General features: G+C 38.7%; 2 protein-coding genes across 9 annotated transcripts; both read left to right on the forward strand.

Annotated features, from left to right (window-relative positions):
- Positions 1–5,346: 5,346 nt before the first annotated feature.
- On the forward strand, positions 5,347–17,032 carry lemd1 (LEM domain containing 1). 8 transcript variants are annotated; one of them, XM_039802003.1, is made up of 12 exons: positions 5,347–5,440; positions 10,714–10,861; positions 13,576–13,678; positions 13,856–14,002; positions 14,279–14,343; positions 14,650–14,715; positions 14,831–14,986; positions 15,208–15,294; positions 15,435–15,527; positions 15,658–15,741; positions 16,051–16,124; positions 16,339–17,032. In XM_039802003.1, the coding sequence occupies exons 3-12, from the start codon at positions 13,597–13,599 to the stop codon at positions 16,649–16,651; spliced, it is 1,167 nt and encodes a 388-aa protein (XP_039657937.1). In that variant the 5' UTR covers positions 5,347–5,440; positions 10,714–10,861; positions 13,576–13,596; the 3' UTR covers positions 16,652–17,032. The 8 variants fall into 8 exon arrangements, with proteins under 8 accessions (XP_039657937.1, XP_039657932.1, XP_039657935.1 ...); XM_039801998.1 differs by lacking the exons at positions 5,347–5,440; positions 10,714–10,861 and adding an exon at positions 11,398–11,782; XM_039802001.1 differs by lacking the exons at positions 5,347–5,440; positions 10,714–10,861; positions 15,658–15,741 and adding an exon at positions 11,398–11,782.
- A 129-nt stretch (positions 17,033–17,161) lies between these two features.
- pm20d1.2 (peptidase M20 domain containing 1, tandem duplicate 2) lies at positions 17,162–25,093 on the forward strand. Its single transcript, XM_039801794.1, has 13 exons — positions 17,162–17,453; positions 17,593–17,679; positions 21,448–21,683; positions 21,802–21,888; positions 21,995–22,128; positions 22,751–22,870; positions 22,962–23,037; positions 23,126–23,187; positions 23,269–23,347; positions 23,450–23,521; positions 23,607–23,772; positions 23,861–23,960; positions 24,322–25,093. Exons 1-13 carry the CDS (start codon positions 17,234–17,236, stop codon positions 24,449–24,451), a joined length of 1,569 nt encoding a protein of 522 aa, XP_039657728.1. The 5' UTR covers positions 17,162–17,233; the 3' UTR covers positions 24,452–25,093.
- Positions 25,094–25,160: the final 67 nt, after the last annotated feature.

Consider the following 25,160-nt stretch of genomic DNA (forward strand, 5'->3'; position numbering starts at 1 on the left):
AGTACATGAGTAGATTAGAAAATTCATCAAAGTAAAATTATTCAGAGAAGTTTGAGAGAGATATAGAGAAAATGAAGTGTCACTTTCATGTGAAATCATTTCTATAAAACAGATTAGGGAGCATTCTCTGGGCAAACTCTTTGCATTTTAAAAGTAAAATATAACCAATCCAAAGATGCAAAAACACAGATGAAAGTAATCTCATTTTTAGTACCAAGTAACATCTTAACCACTGTTTACTTAAGACTAAAACTAAATTGCACCACTCTGTCTGCTAATATTTTAAACTACTTTAATAGTTTGTTTTAATTGCCAGTTATGTTTTGATGGGGAAAAGAATTGCTGCCTGGATCATGTGCACTAGCAACATTCTTTGAAGGTCACATACAGTATTATGCTTTTCTGTGTTTTCTATCATATCTACAATGTTATAATGTTGTATTTTCATGTTTAACGTGGCCAAAACTTTAAATAATGAGGTAAACATATTTTAGACAAATCCCTGTGAGCTAAAACATTCAGATTTCCAACAATTCTGAACGCTCCGGTTTTAACAGTTTTTTCTACTCTCGGCTAAGTGTTACGCAACTCTAAGCCGGCCTTCTATGATTGGTCATCTGCTCCAAGTAGGCAGGACTGGAGTGTTGTTTTTAACGGCAGTAAACGATAACGGCAGTAAACAATGTCACCTCGGCTGCCAGTGTCGTTAAATTCTCCCCAATTCTGGGTCACATTACTCCTGAAACATTTTCTGTTAGTAGTATTTGGTTTAAAAGTCTTTATTTGTCTATATTTTTGACTGTAGAAATTGCTGCTATATTCTATTAGCGTCAACTGCTAGCTAAAGTAGCTACATGGCTAACGGCAGTAAACAATGTCATCTTGGCTGCCAATGTTGTTAAATTCTCTCTCAATTCGTAGCTTGGCAAAATTTATATTTTTTTTTTTTTTTTTTTAATGCTGAAACATGTCTGATTGGGTTGTTTTTTGTTCAAAAGCCTTTTTTTTTAAATTTATTTTTTTATTTTTCTAAATATAAAAAAAAAAAAAAAAAATTTTTTTTTCCGGCTCCATACAGGAAGAAAGAAAATTTTTTTTTTTTCTTTTTTTTTTTTTTTTTTTTTTTTTTTTATTTAAAATATTTTTTTTGAAGGGAAAAGATTTTATCATTGCTTTACCAAGCACTTACTAACCAATAACTAACTATGAAAAACATCAGTTGCAACTTTACAATAGCCATCCAGATAATGTTTATAGATGGTTTACAAAGTATTTATAAACTATTTAACAAGGTATTATAGTCATCTGTTGCAACTTTATAATACCATCCAGACACTTTTATAGACGGTTTACCAACCAACTAGTAACCTTTTACAGCACTACTAATAATTAGTAAACATTAATTATAATGTCATTGTTTGTTAACAGTAAAATGACTGTTTGCTAACAGTTAAATGACAATTAACTAAAGATTAATTTACTATCAATTTACCATCTATTAATGATGGTTATTATAAAGTGTTACAGACTATTATCTTATGACAGAACCTATCTTGTAACTAAGTGCTGTGCGTGCCTATACGTAACCATAATAAAAGTTCAATCATGTTTTCATCGCTACAAGAAGATATTGTCTTTCAAGAGCAAATAATGTAAGGAAAATGAACAAAATACATTGTCAGTGAACATTTAGCAGATTTCTGTCAAAATGTTCCTAATTATGTTGATAAAAAAAGGCATTAGGTTTTCCAACAAAAGATATTTCCTGTTGCACATTAGTAGTATATAAACGTAATTTCTAGAAGACAGGGTTGGACAGCAGGAGAGATATGACTCCAGAGTTATCATGAATCTTCAAAGAACGTTGCGCTTGTATTCTGATGTGTACACATTAGGTCTTTCAGAATGTCATTTCAGTTTTGTAGTGTATTGGACTGAGTGCAAAGCCTTACTCTCCAACAGTTCAGGCTTTTCATATTATGTAAATAGAAGTTTAAGTTCAGTGGAGCGTTGATGCTTATCCAAAGACTTCAATCAGGAATTCCCACCCAGAATTCCTAAAAGCGCAGCAGCCGATCACATCTGGAGCCCTCTGAACATAATGGCTTCTGTCAGCCAATCCCCACTCTGTACTCTGTATGAAGGGAGCGACGCTGTATCTTTGATCCCTCTTATATTGGCTAATTATACTCCAATGCTCAATGCTGTTATTGACGGTTACTATAGGTCTTATCCTGAATTGTTTATTATTGGCCAATTAATTATTTGTTGCTGTATCTACACTTTGTTTTACACCATGACCTTTTTCCTTCTGAGCACCTGACATCATTTTTAATTTTCACACCAAATTGTACTAATCTTCAGATTTTGGTTTGAAAACTGTTCTTATCGGTTCATTTGATGCAGTAAAACTGACATTAACTCCTCTCAGTGGGATTTAAGGGCCTAGGGTGGGCTTTAGTTTGTGGCCGGGTTGGTTCATTGGTTAGAGCAGGTGCACATATACTTGGAGGTTTATGCCACGACGCAGTGGTCCAGGGTGCGAGTCCGACCTGAGACGATTTCATGCATGTCTTCCACCTCTCTATCCCCTTTCTCACCTAGCTGTCCTGTCGAAAAGGCGGCGGAAAAAGCCCAAAAAATAATCTTAAAAAAAAACAATCAAATCCTGGAATATATTACTCATCAGGTGCAAGGCAAGTCCACTTCACAAGGTTTATAATAGTGCTGCAACTAGCGATGATTTGTGGATTATTTTCTCGATTAAACAAAAAATGTCAGAAAATAGTGAGAAACAAAATGGCCAAAAAAAGCCTAAGTTAAAGGTGCTCTAAGTGATGTGACGCGTTTTTAGGCTACAACATTTTTCGTCACATACAGCAAATATCTCCTCACTATCTACTAGCTGCCTGTCCCCTGAACACACTGTCGGTTATTGGCTGGAACACTGTTTGTTATGGTTCGTTGTGCAGGTTGGCGCGGTTTGTTTTTGTTGCCGTTTGTGGAGCCTGGGCTGTCTACAGAGACCGCATTTTTTTACAGTGTGTTCAGGGGACAGGCAGCTAGCGGATAGTGAGGAGATGTTTGCTGTATGTGACAAAAAATGTTGTAGCCTATCAACATCACATCACTTCACATCACTTTAGAGCACCTTTAACAAGCTCATATTGCTTGCATTGTCCGAATGGTAAATGAACTAAATACATTTAGTTTAATAGCAAAGAAGACGAGGAAAACTATTCAAATATTCATTGTGACAAGCTAGAACTATAGTGCAGCTAAGATTCTTGCTCATTCTAATATTCAGCTCAAGGCAAATAACACAAACACACAGCTTTTGATATCATACTGTCAGAGCCTAACTTAACCAAACAATCAAATTGTATGATTTTATGTGGAGGTTGCCACTGCAGCACAGTTTCTCCTCCCTTATGATGTAGCTGTAATTCTAGGAATCATTGTAATATATTCAGGACAGCTGACTAAACAGTAAAATCTAAAGTAGCATAACAAAGAATTAGTTTCATAGTGAAGGACAGTTTTCCTGAAATGGGTGTGACAGGATTCTAGAGTATAGAAGGCTTAGACAGAGCCAACACAGGAATCGAAATCAACCATCATGCCCATTTTCATGGATGAGATGCTTTGTCAGTATATCAGCACAGATAATAACTTGAATGCTGTGATGGAGTGTTTCGACCTCAGTGGATTTAATGAGAGGCAAGTGATGAATTCAAAAGCCCACAAAGGAAAACAGATTTCTGTATTGAGGACAGAACTAGCTTTTTTTTAACCCCTGAAGATTTTTCTGTCAGAGGCAGAAGAGAGAACGACTCATGCATGCAGCTGTCTGGTAATATGTTTGTACACACATCCGGACACAGAAAGCACACTGGTGATTTTTTTCTTTTCTATCGTAAGATGTCTCTTGCTTTCCCCCTTCTTCTCCTTCTCCCCTGTACTCGCTCTCCCTCCGCCTCTCCCGACACAGTTGTAGAGAGCGGAGCAATGATGCGTGTCTTAGTGAAACCTGGTGAATAGTAATGAACCCTGCCTGTGTGTCTATTTGAGGGAAAGCAAAAGGAAGACAGAGAAAGGGTAGGGAAGGGTTTGTGGGGAAGGAGGAGGAGGAGTGTAGACTGTGAGTAAAAAACAGGGCTTCTCTTTGCGGCACTGATGCAGTACAAGCAGCGCTGAGAAGCACAGTGGTGGCTGACAAGAGATGCAGTTGCAATAATCCTTTACCCTCTCTACATGATCGCCTTCCCTCTGTGTCACACAGCTCATCAGCCATTCTGATCAGGACGATGTGATTATCACATCACTCGTTAAAACCTTCAACGAACTGTGTCTTTTCTATGGGTGTGTTTCTTGTGCCTCATTATACAGTAGCTCATTCTCCCTATCTAACCCCCACACACACACATAGACAGGGGGAGGAGGGTGTATTACTAGAGGAAACGGATGGAGGGGGGGGAGAAAGCTGTGAATGAATGTGGCTCAGAGAGGGGCAACAGCACCTGCTGTCTTCATCCCAAATTCACCAGGCAAGACAGCATTCTCCCTCTACTAGTGATGGACTGTTAGGAGGACAAAGAAGGGAGAAAAGAGGCCCAAACAAAGGCTAAGAGACTGTAAAGACACCAGGATCTTCAGATCAGTGCTGACTTGAAGCCATCGCTCATTTGGTAATATTTTTTGGTCCTGGGTTTCTGTTTGAAACCTTACACCCAAACTGTCAATACTGTATGTGCAGGATGACCAAAACAAAGTTTATGTCAGCGTTAGGATGAGCATCAATCCAGATGACAATGATATAAAAATATAAAATATCTGTATACAACTGAAGTATGGGTGACTGGAATATTCAGCAACTGGCTGCAAAGATCAACTAGGGTGCCAGGACTAAAAGGAAGGGAACAAACACAATAGACCTCAGCCCCCAACCTCAGCCCCTCTTTTATCCTTTTCCCATCCAGGACCCATGGGCACTCTGCCAACTTGGAATCTTAAGAACTCATTCAGAGAATGCCAAAGAAAGGGACTTGTTTAAAACCGGGACCCATTCTCTCACAGTCTCTTGTTTTTTCCTTACATTTCCCACGTGAAGAGGGATTTCTGGTTGCTGTTTTCTCTGACATCGCGTCTGAGGAGGAATGGGGGAGAGGGGGGGGTTTCAAGAATTGCCATTCATGTAACGTTTTGTCAGATTCGCGGTTTGAGAGTATTGTGAGCGAGTGATCTCCTTTCTGAGCCCCCATTCCCCTCTCACACTCTCTCTCCCAGTTTTCATTCTGCCTTCACTCTCTCCGTCTCCCCACTCTCGCTCCTGCGCTCACATAGTAACTCCTCCCCCACTACCCATTGTCTCTCCATACAGTATTAGGCTGAGGGGATGCCATACTCGTTCCGGCGAGGGACGCAGGAGAGGGAGAAGGAGGTAAGAGTCAGATTTATAGCATAAGAATGCATCCGGCACTTACTGCACGCCACTGTTACTCTCAGAAGTGTAAAGTGTGCCGGGCAAAATAGCTTGTTTGTTTTCATCAAGAATGACAGTGAGGATAAGAAGCTGCTTTTTTCTGATACTCTGGGGCTTTCCTGTGTTGTATGCAGTGCTTCAATGTGTTTTGCTTGTCTTGTCTGCCAGTGGAAGGTGCTTAGGTGTTGTTTTTTTTTAAATATGAAAAGGGAGTACTGCATAGATAAGAAATCAAGTGCCATCCCTTTCTCTTTATCTTCAAGATCAGTGTCTAAATGTCATATTGTGGGATATTAGTCATTTGCTGTATTGTTATATAGCTTTGCATCTACAATTGCTTGGAGAAAATGCACACTGCTCTTACTCCTCTATCAAATGAACAGAGGAATGTACTAAAATATATAAAAAATAATCTAAAGCCAATAAAAACATTTGGATACTGATGATTCCCTGAATTGGCTCCCAGCTGAGAGAGGGACCATGTACGATGCTTAGGGATCAAAGCTAATCCTCCCTGTGGCTAAGATTCACCTTCTTGTCTGGACAGAGTCTGACACAGGGGCTTTACTAATTTATGCTGAGACATGCATGAGAACAGGCTCCCAGGAGCTCAGTGGCAGTGGGTCTATTTCGAACCTGGGAAAGGCTGATTGAGTATACACTTTCCCTCAATCAGTAATGTTCTCTGTCAAAGGCCATGTGAATACCCAGCACATGAGGCTAATGAGATGTTCACCTAAGTGTGTTAACAGCTTGATGTTTGGCTAGGCTGACAACCTCACAATCACGCTTGACTTAATCAAAAAATAAGCTATGTTAAATGTAGCAAAGCTATGAAAAAAGATATGAAGCTATCTAACAAAGTGTTTTTACTCCCTTGCACTGACAGAACAACTTGAAACAGGTGCATTAAAAGATGACTAAAAGTGGTTCTCAGTACTGGACAGTTGCAGTCTAGTACAGGAAGCTTTGTGTGCTTGTTCAGAGAGAAAAAAAAGGAGGCTCAATGGGGCTTTTGTTGTTTGAGTTGGAGACAGCAAAAGCACAAGAAACACTGACTGACAAATACCTGGCCCCTCTGTGCCTCAAATATCTCAGGCTTGCACTTGATACAATGTCAACAAATGCCTCCTCTGTCCTCTAGTAGCCCGTTTCCTCTCTGTCCACAAGATTTTTTTCATGTTTTTATAAAGGCTACTGTTTTCTGAGCAGACATTTGGTTGAGCAGATTCTGCCTACATAGCTTGGGTGCTGAGACTCTTTGAGGGGTTGAAAATGGTCCAAAGCACAATTTTGTGCTTAAAATAGTGGTTAACAGACTGGTGTTTTAGTCCAATGTATGAAAAAGTTATACTTTTTATTTGACTTCTTTAAGGTTAAAGAGTTGTGGGAGTATGTATGAACTTATAATGAAATCAATCATGCATATGAGTAGTTTTTCTGTGCAACAATAATGCTTGACTCATCAGTATGATGGCTTTGATTAAAGAGGTACGAGAGCTACTGCATGGAAATGTGAACTTTATAACTGCCAACATATTTTTGGTCATTAATAAAAATGGCTAGGCTTTCTGTGCCCAGTGGTTGAATCAAAACGCTGAGGTAATGATCTCCTTTGTGCTTGTGAAAGTCAGGCAGAAGGTTGCTCCAGAATATACAAATACTTTACGTAATCTGTTCTGATTCAGAAACAGAATCCTTTTGATTAACATTGCACCTTTAACCTGCAGACATTCATTTAAAACAGCATTTTTAATCAAAGCTTGCTTTGTATTTCTGTAAGATTCAAGCATCGGGTAGGGGTCAATTTATTTGAGTTTGTGCTGTACAAAAAACAACAACAACAATTCCTTCTGTCTAAAGACTAACAAGACAGTTTAATTTTACTCCCCTGGGCCTCAGATGGATACTTACAGTGTCTTTGGTCAATTATTCATGCAGATGTGAGTTTTATATCCTGAATGCTTTCTGCAGCCTGCCACTGTTTTTTTCCTCTTTTTGTTTTCAAGCTTTCAGCCTTTCTCAACTGCAGCAGTCACTGATTTTGTATTATTGTCTTCCAACATTAAACCACAACTGTGTCCTATGGCTTTCTATTCCTATGTGAGTTTGTTCTAACATTTCATGTAGGGTTTAAAGCCATCGGATACCCAGTGGACAGTCACCCGAGGAACTGTGTTTGAAGACTTTTTTACATTATTTTTCAAGATGTCTTTGCTAGAATTTTGTTTAGCGCAGCCATTTGTTGCATCTAAAATCTCATGTTACGATATCAACAAAACTGTAGCCAACATCAGTTACATCTTTCCTTGCATTAAACTTTTGGAGTTGTGGGGCAAATACAGATATTTTAAACTGGAGCTAGATATTTTCCTCGAGTTCTGTTTTGGGAAACGACTGCCTGGTTTTCATAAAAGTTGTGACTTAGCAGATGGTCAAGGAAATAAAACTGTTTATTTCCTGCTGCTCTTAGCTGTTCTACAACTTCCATAAACAGCTTAGAGCTCTCATTACTTACTACTGGGAAGTTAACTGTGGAAGCCACAGGTCTGTGCATTCAGCGATGTTTCAGTTAATGACTGTGGGATATGCTAAGCCACCTGTTATTTAAAAGTACGTATGTAAAAGTTTAGAAGCTGAGGATCTTTTACTCCTATCCTTCTGATCACTTACGGTTCCTTGTGAGGACATCACCATGTTTTCAAACCATTCCCCCAGGAAATGTCACCTGTCTAGTTCTACCAGTTTATGAAGTATGACATCATTACTGTCTAATTGAGCTTTACCCACATGAACCTACCAATAACAGCACATATGTATAACGCTGATTTAGACTGATTTCAGTGGTAATACGTTTTTGTTTTACAATTATTATTTTACAGCCATGACATGACAGCAGCATGTGAAGACTAGCATATTATGCAACAGCTGTAATATCTTTAGTATAAATATTCACTAAGTAAGTCATCTTTTCATTCATCTTGTATACTTTGTTCATTTGTCCAGTGACCAGAAAGAGAAAAGTATTGGAATTAATCATTAATCTCATTAACTCAAAGTGAATTGGCATCCAAATTCAAGCAAAGATTATGTGCTGACCTGTAGCAGTGCTAAACTGCACTAAATGTTGCTTTAAAAAAAAAGAAAAAAGAAATTGACATTTATGAATTCCTTATCTTTACCACCTTTGTGCTAGAGCTCGCTGTTTAGGTTTTTGGATTTTAATATTATTATTGTCCATTTTGATGGGAGGCCAGATTAGGATAACATGCAACAAGACTATAAACGTTAAACTGTATCATCTTGGGTAGGCTACAGGCTGTGCACTTTAGCCAGCTTGGCCATCACAGCTCTGGCATAAAGCCCTTCCAATTCTTATGGTTCCTACCTCCTCCCTGTCGAGTAGGTTTTTCAAAAGGATTCCAAGAGCATTCAGGCTTCTGACAGCAATAACTCTGGAATATCTCCTGACTTTGAACTTGGAAGTATCTATATCAGACTTCTAGTCTTAAAGTCTGGGCAGAGCAAAAATCAGTGATATCTTTTTAAATGCATTATACATGTTAAAACATGTGAAAAGACTGTAAACTGTGTAGTACTAAATTGTGGAGTTTGACTGTTTTTCACCATTTCTTTGTTCAGGATTATTTGGGCTTCTGAAAATCATGGTTCGATGATGCACTGGAGTCATCCTTAACATAACCCCTCCCTACTTTATTAAAAAAACAATGCTACTACTAACGTTAAAACGTTACGTTATTTGTACCTTCACTCCTTTAATTAGGCTACTGTGACCCTCTTTGTGACCTTAGCTGACTGGAAAAGAACAGTGTTGGCAAAATATCAAAATGAAAACCATCTCATCCCCACTTGCGGTGCGCAATTGCTCATAGTATGTATGGACAAACTTCTTCAGCTCAGCGCCTTCAGCGGACACGCCCCCAACGTCTCAGAGCAGGGAGATTTGTTTATTTAATTTAATACCTAATTTTATATATTTGGCGAGGAAGGGAGGCAAGTGGAGGACTCGAGGAGGCAATTTAAGGGTTATGAGATGCAAGCATATAGTAAAACAGCTCCATAGCGCTACTAGAGGTCAAAGACTCCACAGGGAACCTTTTATATACCAAGCAGCAGTTTCCTGAACTACCTGCTATGAATCATTGGCAAAAGCTGCTGGAAAACAAGTACAACACTGTGTATCAATATTAAAATGTGGCCCTGTACAATTAAGTGGAAACACTTATCAAGAGGGAGATTCAAAGTAGAAATCCACATAGGCCAATTCTTCGAACAATAAAACAGTTCACATCCGATGGATCCCAATCGGGTATTTTCTATCCCCTTTCGGTGGAAAATCAATGTTGTTTTTCTCACATCACAATGTGTTGATCCAATCTAAAAATGGTACAGTTCATGTTTTTTAACAGCACAGCAGGTGAACAAGTCTGTTCAACTTCAACTCTAATTTCACTGCAATGCAATGTAAACACCTGCTGCCTTGTCCTTTCATATTTGCATGCACAAAGCAGCCAGTCATATCTTTTAGCATGATTTGTACGATTTGCAATAAACAAAAACAACACATGTATTGCTCATGGGATCCATTTTGCTTTATTTATTCATATTTTGACTGGCATATAGGGTTATTCAAGGAATACGATCCTGTGGGGACATCTTATGCTGTTTCAATTAGTTTTAAATGTTCTTGTGTTTTTTTTTTTTCACCTAAAGCAAAACAGGAAGGGACCATTTGTTCTAAAAAAAACTCCCCCATTATAATTATTATTTGTATTACCTTCTGTTTTCCCCTAAAACAGGGACCTGTTTCATGGAGCAGGATAACTGCAGAGAAACAGCTCTTTACTTCAGTACCAGATGTTAGGGGTTGTTGAGTTTTACTCTACACATGGGTTCAATATTCATGTTTTTGGAGAAAAACCCCGGACGTAGGTATACCATGACCCAGGTTTTTTTTAATTCTAACCTACCAGGGGATTTCACTCATTTCATACTGATAAGATCCCTGAAAGCACCAGAGGCATATTCCAAGAAGCAAGTTTAGGGAGTTGTAGCTTGACCACTGATAACAGATTTTTCAGATAATCAAATTGTTGGAACAGATGCCTGCTTATATAGTTTGGGGAGCCCCTCAGTGGCATATTTGGCACCCCCTGCTTTACAGAAAATGACCTGAACACGACTGTGTTTTGTTTACTATCTGTTAACAGATGTTGGGAAAGGAACATTCACCACTTCTACCTGCACTAGGCGGATGCATCACTCAAGTAAGAATGCTGCGGCAGCAGCAGCAGCAGCATGCACCAGAGAGACGACAGCAACAGCGACCAAAGGCCAGGTTAAACCTGGAGAACAAAGGTACGCCGGCTGTAGAAATGTACATTGGAAATTAAACAGTTTGAACTACCTTACAAAATTCAGGGTTTCCAATAGGCTTCTTCACTGAATTCATTTTGACAAAGCTAAGGTGTAAATAATAAAAATGTATTTGAATGAACTACATTGCTGGCTCACTGTCCAATCCATACACTGTCATGACTTGGAGATATTGTTAAAGTTACATAACACCTGTAACACCTGTGCTTTTCCTATGTTTTGTGTTAACGTCTAACATTACTTAAAAGGCCTAAGCTATATAATTTTATCCAGTTTAATTGGACTGAATGTTGGCAGCTCGACTTCCACATTCATTGGAAGACCGGGGTCAAAAACAGTGCTAGGCTACAATAAACAATACAGTTTGCTAGCTAGTTAATGTTAACTTTCCGTTCCATAATTCATTTTAACATAATTTAATTTAATAAAATGACGTTCAATTTGAATGCAAGTAACTTTATATGACTTAAGCTGGATAGCTACACAGTGCTTAATTGTCAGTAATGAAATGGAAAGCTAAGGTTGCTGTCAATCAAGTCGTTTGTCGCAGCTGTTCTCAGTTGAGCCAGTGTGATTCTCAGACCACCGCAGAGGGTTCCTCCGAGCAGCTCTGTCGGGTTCATCTGACTTAAAAGACGTGTTTATACAAATATAAAGAAGTTGAACTAGTTTTTATTTTTTCCCCCCGCGTCGATTCGTCTTTCTGACATGTCGCAGTTTGTGGAGAACCCTGCTCACCTTTCTAAATTTAGACTGAAGTCAGATTTAGTGGCCCACGATGTTGCGCTGCCACCTTCCAAGAGCAAAAAGGAGGTTTATGTGGGGTTGCACTTACAACACATCGGTCAGAAAAACGCGGTGGATTTTTCTAGCGACGAGGAGGATCAAGTACAAGATGTGTCAGTGAGTTGATCAAACTCTTGGTGTTTTGCACCCGAATGTTCATATAATTGACTTTTGCAGTCACAACGTGCAACGACTCTCTGTAAGCAGGGGCGGGGCAAGGGGGTGGCTCCTGGGGCTGCAGCCCTGAATGTTTTCCTAAAAGCCCCGACTCTTATTAGGATCTTATAATAATTTTTAAATAACTTAAACTGTGTGTCATTTCCCCTTAGTCTCTCAGGACCGGAAAATCAATGGAGCAGAAGTTTAATTAGGCCACTGGGGAAATACTGCCATTCATTCTGTGAACTCTAGCCTACTCCAGCCTAGTAGGCTATAACAACAAAAAATAAGATTCAAAGATTAGTAATGTTGTTTACGCCAAACTCCTATCCTACTTACTTAACATTTCTTGTGTTCTGGTTTTCAAACGATGAAGACATGTTGGAGAACAATAAGATACCAAATAGGATGAAGGCTCTACAGGATGTTTTTTCCTCGGCAACTATCTTGTTTTCCCCAAATGATGTACATATTTTTAGGCGTTCTATTATCTTAAGGTGCTCATATTATGCTCATTTTCAGGTTCATAATTGCATTTAGAGGTTGTACTAGAATAAGTTTATATGGTTTAACTTGGAAAAAATACACCATATTTTTTGTCATACTGCACATTGCTGCAGCTCCTCTTTTCACCCTGTGTGTTGAGCTCTCTGTTTTAGCTACCGAGTGAGGCATCTCACTTCTGTTCAATCTTTGTTGGGAGTCGCACATGCGCAGTACCTAGGTAAGGTCTACTAGCTAATCAGAAGCAGAGTATGAGGGCATGCCACGCTAGCAGCTAGGGGAGCATTATAACGTGTATTACAAAGTGATCTGGGTCACTCCTACCAAACAGTCCTCAACGCTTGCTATAGAATTTGATGTCCTTGACCACTGAGCCACCAGCTGTATGTTTGGTATAGATTTACATGAGCCGTTTCAGTAGCAGGCTTCTGCCATTACATTTGTGCGCATGTGCTTGCCACACCTGTCACACTCATTTATGTGTGCCAAGATGAGCACCAGCACTTGAAGTCTGGAAGTTGTTTCTGTGCTGTGTCATGGGGGTCATTGGGTGGAATGTGTTTAGTCTATTAAGGAATAGCCTCTACTTTAAAATCAACAGTACTGTAAAGTCTGGGTAGAGTTTCACATTTAGAAAGTGCTGCAAGACTTGCACTCGAGACCCAGTGCTGATATTCAGAGCTGAAATAATGAGTCAATTCAATTAGTTTTAATTAGTCAAGAAAATTAATTGGCAACAAGTTTGATATAGCAGCATTTCATAGACCAAACTATTAACAGATTTAAATTAAAACAATTTGCAGATTGATCAATAAGGACAATAATAGTAATGCAGCCAGACTGACTGCTAGTTGTGGATTCAAATGTTGTTATGAGGAGCTATAAGATAAGTAGAGTGTTTTACAGTTGAACAATAAACCTATCGTAGTTTCCTGCCAGTTGATTTTTGATGACAAGCCAGTATAACTGATAATACAGGCCCTCTGAAAGATTATTGGACAATACCATAAACCTGTCTTCCACTTTTTTGTGTGTAGTTTTTCAGAATAGGTAAATAAAATTTAAGCAGAAGATTCATACACTACTATAATTAGATGGATTTTTATAAGATTTGTGAGCTGCAGCCTCCAGCATTTTTTTTTTTTAATGCTCTATATCACACAACTGGAAACTGCTAGCATTCTAGCTTCAGCCGTTGTCATGTCTTCAACAGCATTCAGTAAATTGAGCAAATTTTGTTTTGTAAGGACAAGGAGGAGGATACAGAGATGCCCGACCCGAGTGGTTTGACTGATGACGACCTCAAGGCCGCACTGCTCGAACTCGGGGTTAAAGCTGGGCCCATAGTCGGTGAGGTTGCACTTAACACTGTCTTGAAATTGGTTTTCATTGTAGAAATAGGATTTCTGCTATCAAAATGCACATTTATGTTTTAATCAACATGTTAACACGTAATGTTTACATTCACTTTATTTTTTAGGTCTGTCCCTTTCTTAAAAAACTAATAGTATTGTTTGTCTGTGCTAGCATCCACCAGAGCCTTGTATGAGAAGAAGCTAAGGAAACTGCTTCAGTCTAATGGACATGGCTGTCTGAATGGAGTAGAGAAAGGTGTATTATACTCTGACAGTGAAGAAGAGGAGGAAAATGGGGAAGAGGAGGACAAAGAGTTGGGTATGACCAGAAGCTCGATGGTGTTTTACGCCCCCAACGTCCCCTTCCAGGCAGCGCTGCGACCGCTGACTTCAAGGCACCTAACCCTAAACCTAACCCCATACCTAACCATAACCATTGCCTAATCGTAGTGCCTTCCAGGCAGCGTTGCCTGGAAGGAGACGTTGGGGGCTTAAAACACTGATAAGCTGACCAGAAATATTGAATTTTGTTGTTGTTTTTATGGTTGGTATCAGATAATCCTATGCTTTGTATTATTTTCTGTGACTTGCACAGGTTCCGAAGGAGAAAAAGAAGAGACCGTTAAACAGTCAGACCAGGCACAACAAGGGAGTAGCCAGGTGAGAATACTGAAGGAAGTTCTTAATATCATGGTTAAATGATTTAGGGTTGCTGTGTTAATGAATAGTACCACTTGAATTGTCTGAAATTTAGGAGCTCGTACTTACTGTATACTTTTGCTGGTCAATAGATCTTTTTGTATTTTTTCTTATCCTCAGCTGTGTTGAAATAATACTTCCCTACAGTGCCACTTAGTGGTTCAACGCACGGATTGCAACTGTAAACTTGTGTTCTAACCTAACTCGAAGTGTTCACTCTTTGGAATAAGCACTTGCATTTTAAATGTTTTTTTTAACTTTTCACAGGTAGAGTTGTGTTTTCAGAATGGTGGTTTTGTTTACCCGCAGTGCTTTTTACTCTCATCAAGGCTGGTAAAAACTACAGATATTCATATCTTTTGAACATAATTCTGTCAAACTGAATGCTCAGGAGACACTGATGTGTTTTTTCTTCTTCATTTTTTTTCATTGGGTTGGCCTTTTGTAGCATGCTCGTGCTTCTAGAAACCGTGAACCTAGTCCCAAGTGGAATTCAGGGAATGCGATAGAATCATCGGAGCAGAGTCGGCCTCCTTGCTCACAGATTCCCGTAGGAATTAGTAGAGCATCCTCTGTAGATCAGCACTCGGGATTAGGATCAGGGGTAGGCTGGTTTCATTTCACTTCTCCTGTGGATTTAAAATTCTCTGCATTCCTTGCTTGGACTGTAACTATATTGTGTGTCCTTCTCAAGCCACCAGTGTTTTTTTTTTTTTTTTCCTGTTGTTTTACAGTGATGGGCATGGTATCTCACTGGTGTGTAGATTGTGTGACGAATAATACATGTCTATGTTGTTGTAAACATGATAATACTAATCCTTGCAGTTTCCATCTGGATCACAATCAGTTATGCCCGATGGTGAATCATCAATGTCCTCTCAGGCCTTCAGCATCACTCGAATGGTTGAGGAGGAAAGTTAATCTTAGATGTTTTTAAACCCACGTTCCACATCTTAAAAAGTGACCCTGTCATTTCTTTTTATGTTTTTGGTTGTGAGTAATCGTCGCTGCAGTGCTCACTCAGTCATGTACATTTTCATTCTAAACAACAGATGGAGAGTCGCAGGTCACTCTCGACTAGCTCAGACACTGAGATAGAGTTGAATGGGAGCAATGTGCAGAAACATTGGTCGCGGTCCAACAGGGTTAGTAGTGCTCACATTGTTCAGTCACACTTTAAGCTTGAATGTCGGTGGTGGTTAAAGTTGTTGGAGAGGTTCGCTGGAGGAAATGAAGACCGCAGAAATTATAATCTGTTACGTCTCCTTTCCTTAGCTGGACATGCCAATTGTGGACACCATGAAGAACCAGTCCCTGTACTACACTCCCAAGGCATCCCCTTATAAATGGAAAATGAAGGCACATACATCATACATTTTTTTTATTCCATATCACTTGATGGGGGATGTGTGCATTGTCTACCATAAGATACTCTGTTTGTGTAACTCCTTTCATATGTCCGTGTTACAATGTGTAACCCAAGCTAGAAAATGATACACACTAAATTTAACAGTTGCTTTTTTTTCTTGTGATCACATTAACAATCACTCTTTTACTTCCTTTCTACCTGACTTGCTGGGCCTCTGTCTCTGTGGGACTCTGCTGTCTGGGAAATATTTATCTTTTTCTCTGGTCCACTTTGAGAGTAATTTTGGCTTTCTTTTCTAGCTTACTCAGGAGCCTGTTAAGGATACTTTTAAGGACATGTTTCCAAACACTGATGCCACGACCACAGGGATCTAGTAAGTGCCACAGCAACACTATTACGGCATGACAATTAAAAACTCTTCACAGCTTTGTAAGTTGTTGAATGGGAATAGGATTTATCTGAAGTACAAGAAATGTACAGAAATGGTGATTGACACATGGACAACTTGCATAGTAGCAAATACCAAGACATGGTAGGCGTTTTGTAACTGGGTTATCGGCACATTTGTATACTCTGTCATATTTCAGCGCTACTCGTCGGAGACCTATCAAAGGTGCAGCAGGGAGACCTGTCCAGTATGCATACCCAGACACTCCTGTCAGTCCCACGACCCTGGAAAAACGAGAGGTGGAGCGCCGCCTTGTGCCCATTCAGATACAGATTTTGGTCTTCCTTATTGTGATGTGCCTTCTGTACCTCATTTATGTCTGTGTTGAGGACAACTCATTTGGTCCATCTGTTGCCTTACTGGACAGTCTTTACCAAGGGTCAGACAGTGAGGAGGGGCTTTTGCTTCAGGCTGAGACACAGGATGTACCAGCACTCTCTGGACAGGAGTAACTCTGGGTTTTTTAATCCTCTACATTTGATTTTTTTTGGTGATGCAAACCATAATGACCTTGTTCTGGGATATCTTCAGGGGGCACATATTGCTTTATAATTGACTGTGTGTCTGTATGGGAGCAAACCTCAAAGTCTAGTTTTACAGTTCTATATGTTTTTCTAATGGATATGTGTAGTTTGCTAAACATGGAAATTAAGTTGAGACTTCAGATTTTCTCAAATGTATTACAAATAATGCTATAAATCTTTTATATTTCCTAACCCACATTGTGTAATGTCATGTTACCTTTTCAGTGATTCCGTGTTACTGTACATGTAGTCTATGTATTTTTTTTTTTTAAACATTTGAATTTTCAATAAAGGACGTTTTGCTTCATAGTGTTTTGTGTGCAACTGCTATTAGCTAAATAAAAAAAAAAATCATTGTATTAAATACATGTTAGGAAGAGTCATGTGCAGTACAAGTTTTATCGCCGCCAGCAGGTGGCTCTCATTCAACAAACATGAACTCATTCAGTCGGCACCGGTCTGCACACCGTCACAGTGAACGAGTTCCGCCTGTCACAAGAAACAACAACAATGACAGACTCAGGTCCAAAGTTCAAAATTTTCAAGTGTTTAAAGATTATTATTAGTAGTTTTCTCATTACAGTCCTATTGCTATTTACAATAGCATCCATCAGGACTCTTTCACTGGACGTAAATGTCGGACTTCAACTCGCACGTTGGGAAAAGACGAACAACATTTCACTGGTAATAGACCACCACCAGAGAGAGGAGCTTCTTGCACATTTTAAAGGTAATTTTTGCTTGCTAGTCGGTAAGGTATAGCTAAGTTACATTGCCGTTACCCCGTGTAGAAAGTAGTTGGCTAAAAGAAATGTGGGGAAGCTACCAGTGAAAGACGTTTACTAACGTTATCTCTGTTTATTATCCAGAGGCTATCCGGATCCCCACAGTGTCATTCTCAGAGAAGGAGAGCAACACCACCGCACTACGTGAATTTGACAGGCTCCTCCGAAAAGGTAAGTAAAATATGCGAGACACTAAATTGTCTTTACTAGCTAGTAACGTTAGTCACTAATGTGCTCAGTGTAGTTTACAATGGCTGCAGACTCACACGTTACTTCACGGGAAGTTCTAGCTAGCTAACTAACCATTTAAACAGTTAACGTGAGCTGCCTAGCTGTTCCAACTTAGCTAACGTAATGTGAGCTAAGTACATACATACATACATACATAACGTTAGCTAGATGTAATTTAACAGTTATATTTTCAGCCTACTCTTTCAATTGTTTCACCCTCATAACGGATTTGTTATGGAATGGTTTTGTGATTTCTATCCATATATTGGACTTTTAGTCTAAGTTAACACAGGTTAAAATATGAGAGAACTATACGCCCATGTTAACAGGTGATATCACAATTTAACATGGGCAAATGCAAGCCTCGAAACAGTAAAGTAGGTTCATCTTTGCCTCACATACCAAAACCTAACTGATGTACAACAAACAGGCATGACCCCACTTAACACTTTATTTCGTTTTGGGGGTAAAAAGGAAACCTGTCAGTCATGCACAAACGTGATCATTTATCATTGTTATTAATGTGTAGGCCTAATCTGTAGGCCTATGTGAGGCAAAGATGAACCTACTTTAATGTTTCGAGGCTTGCATTTGCCCATGTTAAATTGTGATATCACCAGTTAACATGTGCGAATATTTCTCTCATATTTTCACCTGTGTTAACTTAAGCCCTATTCGCACGGGATAAGTATTATCTAGGGACCTCGTGTGAATTATAAATTACCCACCCACGTCTGAGTTTCATCTGGCGCATTCGAACGGGATAAGCAAAGCCTGTGATTTTACTCGAATTTACTGACATTAAGCAACAGTAGAAACATGGGTGTGGGTAGCTCTGCTATCTTGAAGATCACGAGGAACACACACACACACACACACAATCACATCTCAACCGGGTAGTCAGTCATCGTCCGAACTGCGACCTCTCCTTTTTCTTTCTCTCTTTTTTTTCTCCGGGTGGTGTCAAGCAGGGTCCGGTTAGATGGATAAAACAAAACCTTTCACCAGGTTAAAATCTATTAGCTCAAGCTTTACGCTTGATTTATCTGTAACATTAACCTCTAATTATGAAGTGAGCCCCCTTGCTTGACTGTGCATTATTTTTGATAAGCTATTGCTTGGAGATGTCTTGTCGTTATCTCTAGATGTATGATACAAACATAAACAATATAATATGCACGCTATACCTGTATACATGCAATCCATGCTAATCATTCTTTTGTCTTTGCACTTGTGGTGGTTTTCATCTTTCTCTTTCTGCAAATTGTATATGATGTATAGCGACATGATCCAGCACCCAAAACACTGTCAAAACACTCCAACGCACCCTCCATTCTTCGCCAAAGATGGATAAAAAGGTGCAAAAGAAGGAAATAGGTACCTTGAAAAAACAAAAAAGCCCCGCCAAATCCTGGACAAAGCAGAGATGCCGATTCGCACGGGACTAATATTATCACAGGACCTCCGTTTTCAGCGAAATATGGTAGGTCATTTGCGGGGGAATTATTACTTTACAAATTACAGACATGACCGATTCGCACGGGATTAAGATCACAGACAACCTCCGCAATTATTACAAATGACTGGAGGTCACCAGGTAATACTTATCCCGTGCGAATAGGGCTTTAGACTAAAAGTCCAATATATCTAGACATCACAACATCATGTCAGTGGTGTGTAGTGGTATAGATGATGTAGAAGCTAGTCTGTCAACTTTTTTGTCCATGACATCCAAGATTCGAATCCCAGCTAGATCTCTAGTTGTTTAGTTTTATTTTTTTCCCGTTCATGTGCTGTATTTGTGTGGATAATGCTTTTTGTATTACATATAAACTGGTGACGTTTTCAGTGATATTCATTATTTTGTCTCACTTGCAATAGGGTTTTGACTCCGAACTTCGTTATTCGAATATCAGTCGAATATTAAAAAAAATAATGATATTCGAAGGAAGGAATATTAAGCAGCCCTTAATATTCGAATCTGTTACGGGCATTATTTTTTGTAAACGTGTTTGCTTGTAAACGTTTTCAATTCAGATTCTGAGGCTTTTTCACGCATTTCAAAATGAGGAGAGAGCACAGAGGGCAGGGCGGGGCTGCTCCTCACTCGCACAACAGAAGAGAGAGGTGACTGTTTCGGCGGCCACAGGAGAGAAATACATTGTGTGCTCGCTGGACAATACTGGCGACTCTTTTAAATTTTTTTACAGAAAGTCGCTGTCTTTTCTACAGAAAGTCGCCAAATTTGTTGCTAGTCGCTTTTGTGAAAAAAAGTCGCTAAGGGGGTCTGAAAAGTCGCTAAGTTGGCAACACCGCCCACACGCACCGGCTCGACGCACTCACCAGCACACAAGTATAAACATCAGACCACTTACTCCGAACTTCCTGTGGAAAGCATACTGTTTGTGTTTAATCCAGGGTCTGACTTTTAATTTTTTTTTTTAAACTGAAGGTATTTAATGGTCAAAATAGTATTAATAAATATTCAAATATATTCGAATATTAATAAACAAACAAACTTAGAATATGATTTTTGCGCAGAAGTCAAAGCCCTAACTTGCAAACGCTTTGTGAAAATGTGAACCTCTGGCACTCGAGGGGCGGAGGCAGAGCAGAAGGCAGGGCAGGGCCTTGTTGAATATTCACTGTTTCATGCAAATATCACCAGTTAACATGATCACCAGCTAAACTGGCACACCAGCCGTTACACTGCATTTTAAAATTAAAAGTGTGACGTTAAACTTCAGCAGATTAATTGTAACGTTAGCTAGCGTGCTATGAATACAAGTTAAGTTTAATAAGTTATTATTAACCTTACTAACGTTAATGTAATTGATAGCTTAGCTAACACTTAGCTAGTTTTTTATGTGACATTTTAATACAGGTTTCTCATTAATGTTTCTAGTGAAATTGTTTTTTGTCGACTGTCTAGCTAGCAAACTGTCCAAAACTTGAGCTATTCAGTTTACTATTATAAGTATAAGACAAGGAAAATTGAAAGCCAGCAAATCTTTGGAATTTTTGCTTAAATAATAAATCATTTTAATAATAATATATTTTATTTTCAGAATCAGAATCAGAATCAGAAAAGCTTTATTGCCAAGTATGTTTACACACACGAGGGATGTGTCTTGGTATCGTAAGTGCAAATCACATTAAAACATTAAAGCAACATGCACAAACACACCGATTTTAATCAATTATCAAAATACCTGCCCATTTCTTTTCAATAATTTTTGTTTGATTGACTAGCTAATTCATTAGTCAGCTAAATATTTTAGGTGTATATATTGCATAACAAAGTCAGACATGTTCAAAGGGGCTTTTAAGAGGAATTAAACAGGTACTCTGGCAATTTAGTTTTGTTACTATAATTTCTTTCAAATTAAAAAACAATAGTCAATTAGTCATTTAGCTGAGTTATAGAGGCAGAGATATCACAGCCTGCAGTCCCTTGTATGGGTTAAGCTCCAAAGACTTTGAATCCTACATTTTCCGTAATGTAAACAAAAGCATCTTTTTTTCTGACCCATGTTTCAACCTTCATGCCACACTGGCCTGATAGCATCCTCAGGGTTATTTTTTCACACTTTAGAGTGACAGAACAAATTTATGCAACTTTTTTCATAGGCTGAGTATTAAACTGACCTTAATGTTTAAATAAAAGGAGTTCCCCGTTTTAAGCTTGTACTCTTCTTCCTTTATCAGCCTTCCCAACCATTTTCTCTTCAAGCTTGGTTCGTCATGAATTGGTGGCAAACTACAGCCACCTGTTTTCGGTGCAAGGATCACAGCCTGACCTGGTGCCATACCTGCTGCTGGCCCACATTGATGTAGTACCTGCTTCAGAATCGGATGGCTGGGAGGCCCCACCATTTTCTGCCAAGGAGATAGATGGCTTTATCTATGGTAGAGGGACCATAGATGACAAAAGCCCTTTAATGGTGAGAGAACAAGTCATAATGTTTGTGATATTGCTATTAAACAGAGTTGAATTACAGTATATACTTATTAACCTCTAATGGCCAGCCAGACTAAACCGATATGCTTAATTTCTTCCAGGGAATACTTCAGGCATTGGAGTACTTGCTGATAAAAGGCTATGCTCCACGCAGAGGATTTTACATTGGTCTTGGTCATGATGAAGAAGTACTTTAAATATTCATCAAACTCTTACTTTTTGAAATTGTGAACCTAAATAAGATTTAAAATATCATATCTGAATGTATGTGTCCTTCAATATTTATTTTTAAAGGTCAGTGGTTACAAGGGGGCAATGAACATTGTGCGTGTACTGAAGCAGAGAAGTGTTCAGCTGTCGTTTGTCCTGGACGAGGGCCTGGCTGTACTTGACGGAGTCATTAGTGGTCTGGAAGGACCTGCTGCACTGTGAGAACCTGTCATGCTCTAGTGTAAACATGATATGTAGTTGGCAGCTTTTCCATTGTAAAAAAGTTAACATTTTGGCTTGACACCACAACAGAACTCATAAGCATAGCATAAAATTGCATGTCTCCATTAAATTTTGTAAAATATATTAGGGATTGACTGATACTGGTTTTTCCAGGCCTGGATACCGATAACAATTATTAGTAGTTAATGAAACCTAAAAACAATATTTGGAACCGATATGCATTTACAGTGAAAATGAAAATCTTTAAGTCCAAATTAAGATTTTGGAATTTTACAAACTCCAACACAAAACTTAAGCAGTTATTTAATACATTTGAAACATTCAATATAATACACTGTAAAAGATAGTCAGATAATGTTGTGGGTGGGACATTAAGTCAGACTCGGTCGTGAGTAAAACCGAAGCAGAGGGACAGACACAGAGCTGTAGCAGAGCCAAAGTAGCGCACTTCTAAATGAATTTACTTGACCAGTCATCCGGCAAATAAAACGCTGATACAGATAATCTGCAAACTGCCAAAAAAGGGCCCTAAAATATATTGCCGATTAATTGTCTGTGGTAAATTCTGGTTTTTATGTGTGTGTACCTGTTTTGTAGAATTGGGATAAGTGAAAAGGGTTCAGCCACTGTGAAGCTTAGTGTGTCTATGCTCCCTGGTCACTCCTCGATGCCTCCCAGTGAGTCCAGCATTGGGATCTTGGCTGCAGCAGTGAAAAGGTGAGAGTTACATTTTCTTCAAATTGAGATGATGAATTTTCAGAAAAATACACAAATGTCATACTTGAACTGTGTCATGCTATTTCCTCAGACTAGAGGAGAACCCTATGCCGAGATTATTTGGTCATGGGCCTGAACGTGGCACATTTGAGCATCTGGCGCATAAGGTAAAAGGAACCAACTAATAGTTCACTACTCATCACATCTAATAGCATATTAGATCCCTCCCTGTAGTTACTCATTCTTTGTCTTCAGTTCGGGCTCCCAATGAAGTTTATAATGTCAAACTTGTGGCTGTTCGCCCCACTAATGGGCAGGTAATTACATCCTTAATTTCTTTCAGAATCTTCTCTCCTGATTATATCCATTGGAATAAATCAGCATGTTTTATGTTACAGGGTACTTGAAAGAAAACCAGACACTAATGCTTTTGTAAGGACAACCACAGCAGTCACCATGTTTAATGCAGGAGTTAAGGTACAGTCATTCATTATGAAAGAGGGGATAATTCACAGGAAATTAGATTACAAGCAATACAGTTTTCCTTAGTATTAACCAAAGTTATTTCCCACCATGTAGGTGAATATCATCCCTGCCCTCGCTGAAGCTTATGTAAATCTACGAATCCACTCAGCACAGTCATTACAAGAGGTAGAGTCAGAAGTTTGGGTCTACTTTTGAGAATTCCTGATGCCTATACATGTATATTTTGAGTTGAATTAGCTGTCTCGTCTAGGTCCTGGACCTAATCCAGTCTGCAGTGGGAGACCAACGAGTGAAGATGGAGCTTGTTAATGGGTTTGACCCTCTGCCTGTGAGCTCTGCGGATGAAAAGTCCTTTGGCTTCCAGATCATTAAGAAAACTGTGCTTGACATTTTTCCAACAGTTACAGTTGCTCCAGGTAGAATCCAGATATATTTAAATGTGTAATGTGGTGATTAAGGTCAAAATATTTCACAAGTGTTTTAATATATTTTTTGAATATGCAGGTATCTGTATTGGGAACACAGACAGTCGGCACTTCAAAGACCTGACAAATGATATTTATCGCTTTGCCCCTGTCTGGTTTAAACCAGGTGATGCTCAGAGGTATGGATATAGTTTGTCTAACACTGAATAAAAATAGTCTTAACAAAGCTTTCTGCAGTAAGTATAAAGAATTGCTTGAACTGAGTCACACGTTAATGTTACAAACTTCTGCTGTAACAGTGGGACCTACTTATACCGACTTAAAGGGGACAGCCCCATCTACTTAAAAAACAAACACAACTCTCTTTAAAGTTACTCTTGAACAAATAAGTGTTTTATGTATAGAACCAACCTTGAGCCCAGTTTACCCTTCAGCTTTGGTAATAAAAAGCCATTATCCTGCAAGAAAGCATGAGGAAATCAAATGAATACACTTAATTTCTTCTTTTTAGATACCATAAGTTTTTTTTCTTCTTCTTAGATTCCATGGAATCAATGAACGGATTTCCAAAAAGAACTACGAGGAACTTATAGAATTTTACTTCAGTCTGATTCAAAACTGTGACATTCAGAAGCTCCCTGAGCCCCACAGCTCTGTCCATGAACTCTAAGGAATATACAATATGGGTAACCGGTCTAACAAATGCAATTCAAAAGCCTGTGTTATTGTTAGTCTGAATAATTTCAACAGCAACCAACAGGACCTTGACTTACTGTATAGTCACTAAATTTTAAACAAAATGTGATTCTGCTTTTTAGAGCCAGGAGGTTGCATTTTCAATTGCCCTGTAATTGTAGCTTTACAGTAAACAACGGATGCTGTTTAATCTTGTTTGATGACATACGGTTTTGACTTTGTTGCAATGAAATGATCACGGCATAACTATGTGAAGCTCCTTTGCATTTGTGATAAAGATTTTGCGGAAGACTGCTGTAATGATTTATGGATGTATTTAGAACTGATTTTTGTTGGGCTGCTAATAATACTGTAGTTCTTAAAATGATGATGGTTCATATAACTTTAATGAAAATTGCTGCATAAATATTTTTCTTCAGACAATATAAAAGTATGCATTTTCTGTGAAAATGCTGAAGGGTGATATTTTTTGTTATGTTTGCTGAGTGAAGTACAGTAGTTTTTAAAGAATTCTGTAATGTTAAATAACTGACTATTTAAAATGAATTGTGATTTGAATTTGCACACCATTTTTAGACAGGCATTGTTTAAAATTACAACAAAACTTTTAATGATATGCTTGTTGTCATGTGATATCTTTTATTTAATCCTGGACATAATACAAAATCACAATTCTTTTCCCC

Source organism: Perca fluviatilis, chromosome 5 (assembly GCF_010015445.1).
Source record: "Perca fluviatilis chromosome 5, GENO_Pfluv_1.0, whole genome shotgun sequence".
Taxonomy (NCBI): domain Eukaryota; kingdom Metazoa; phylum Chordata; class Actinopteri; order Perciformes; family Percidae; genus Perca; species Perca fluviatilis.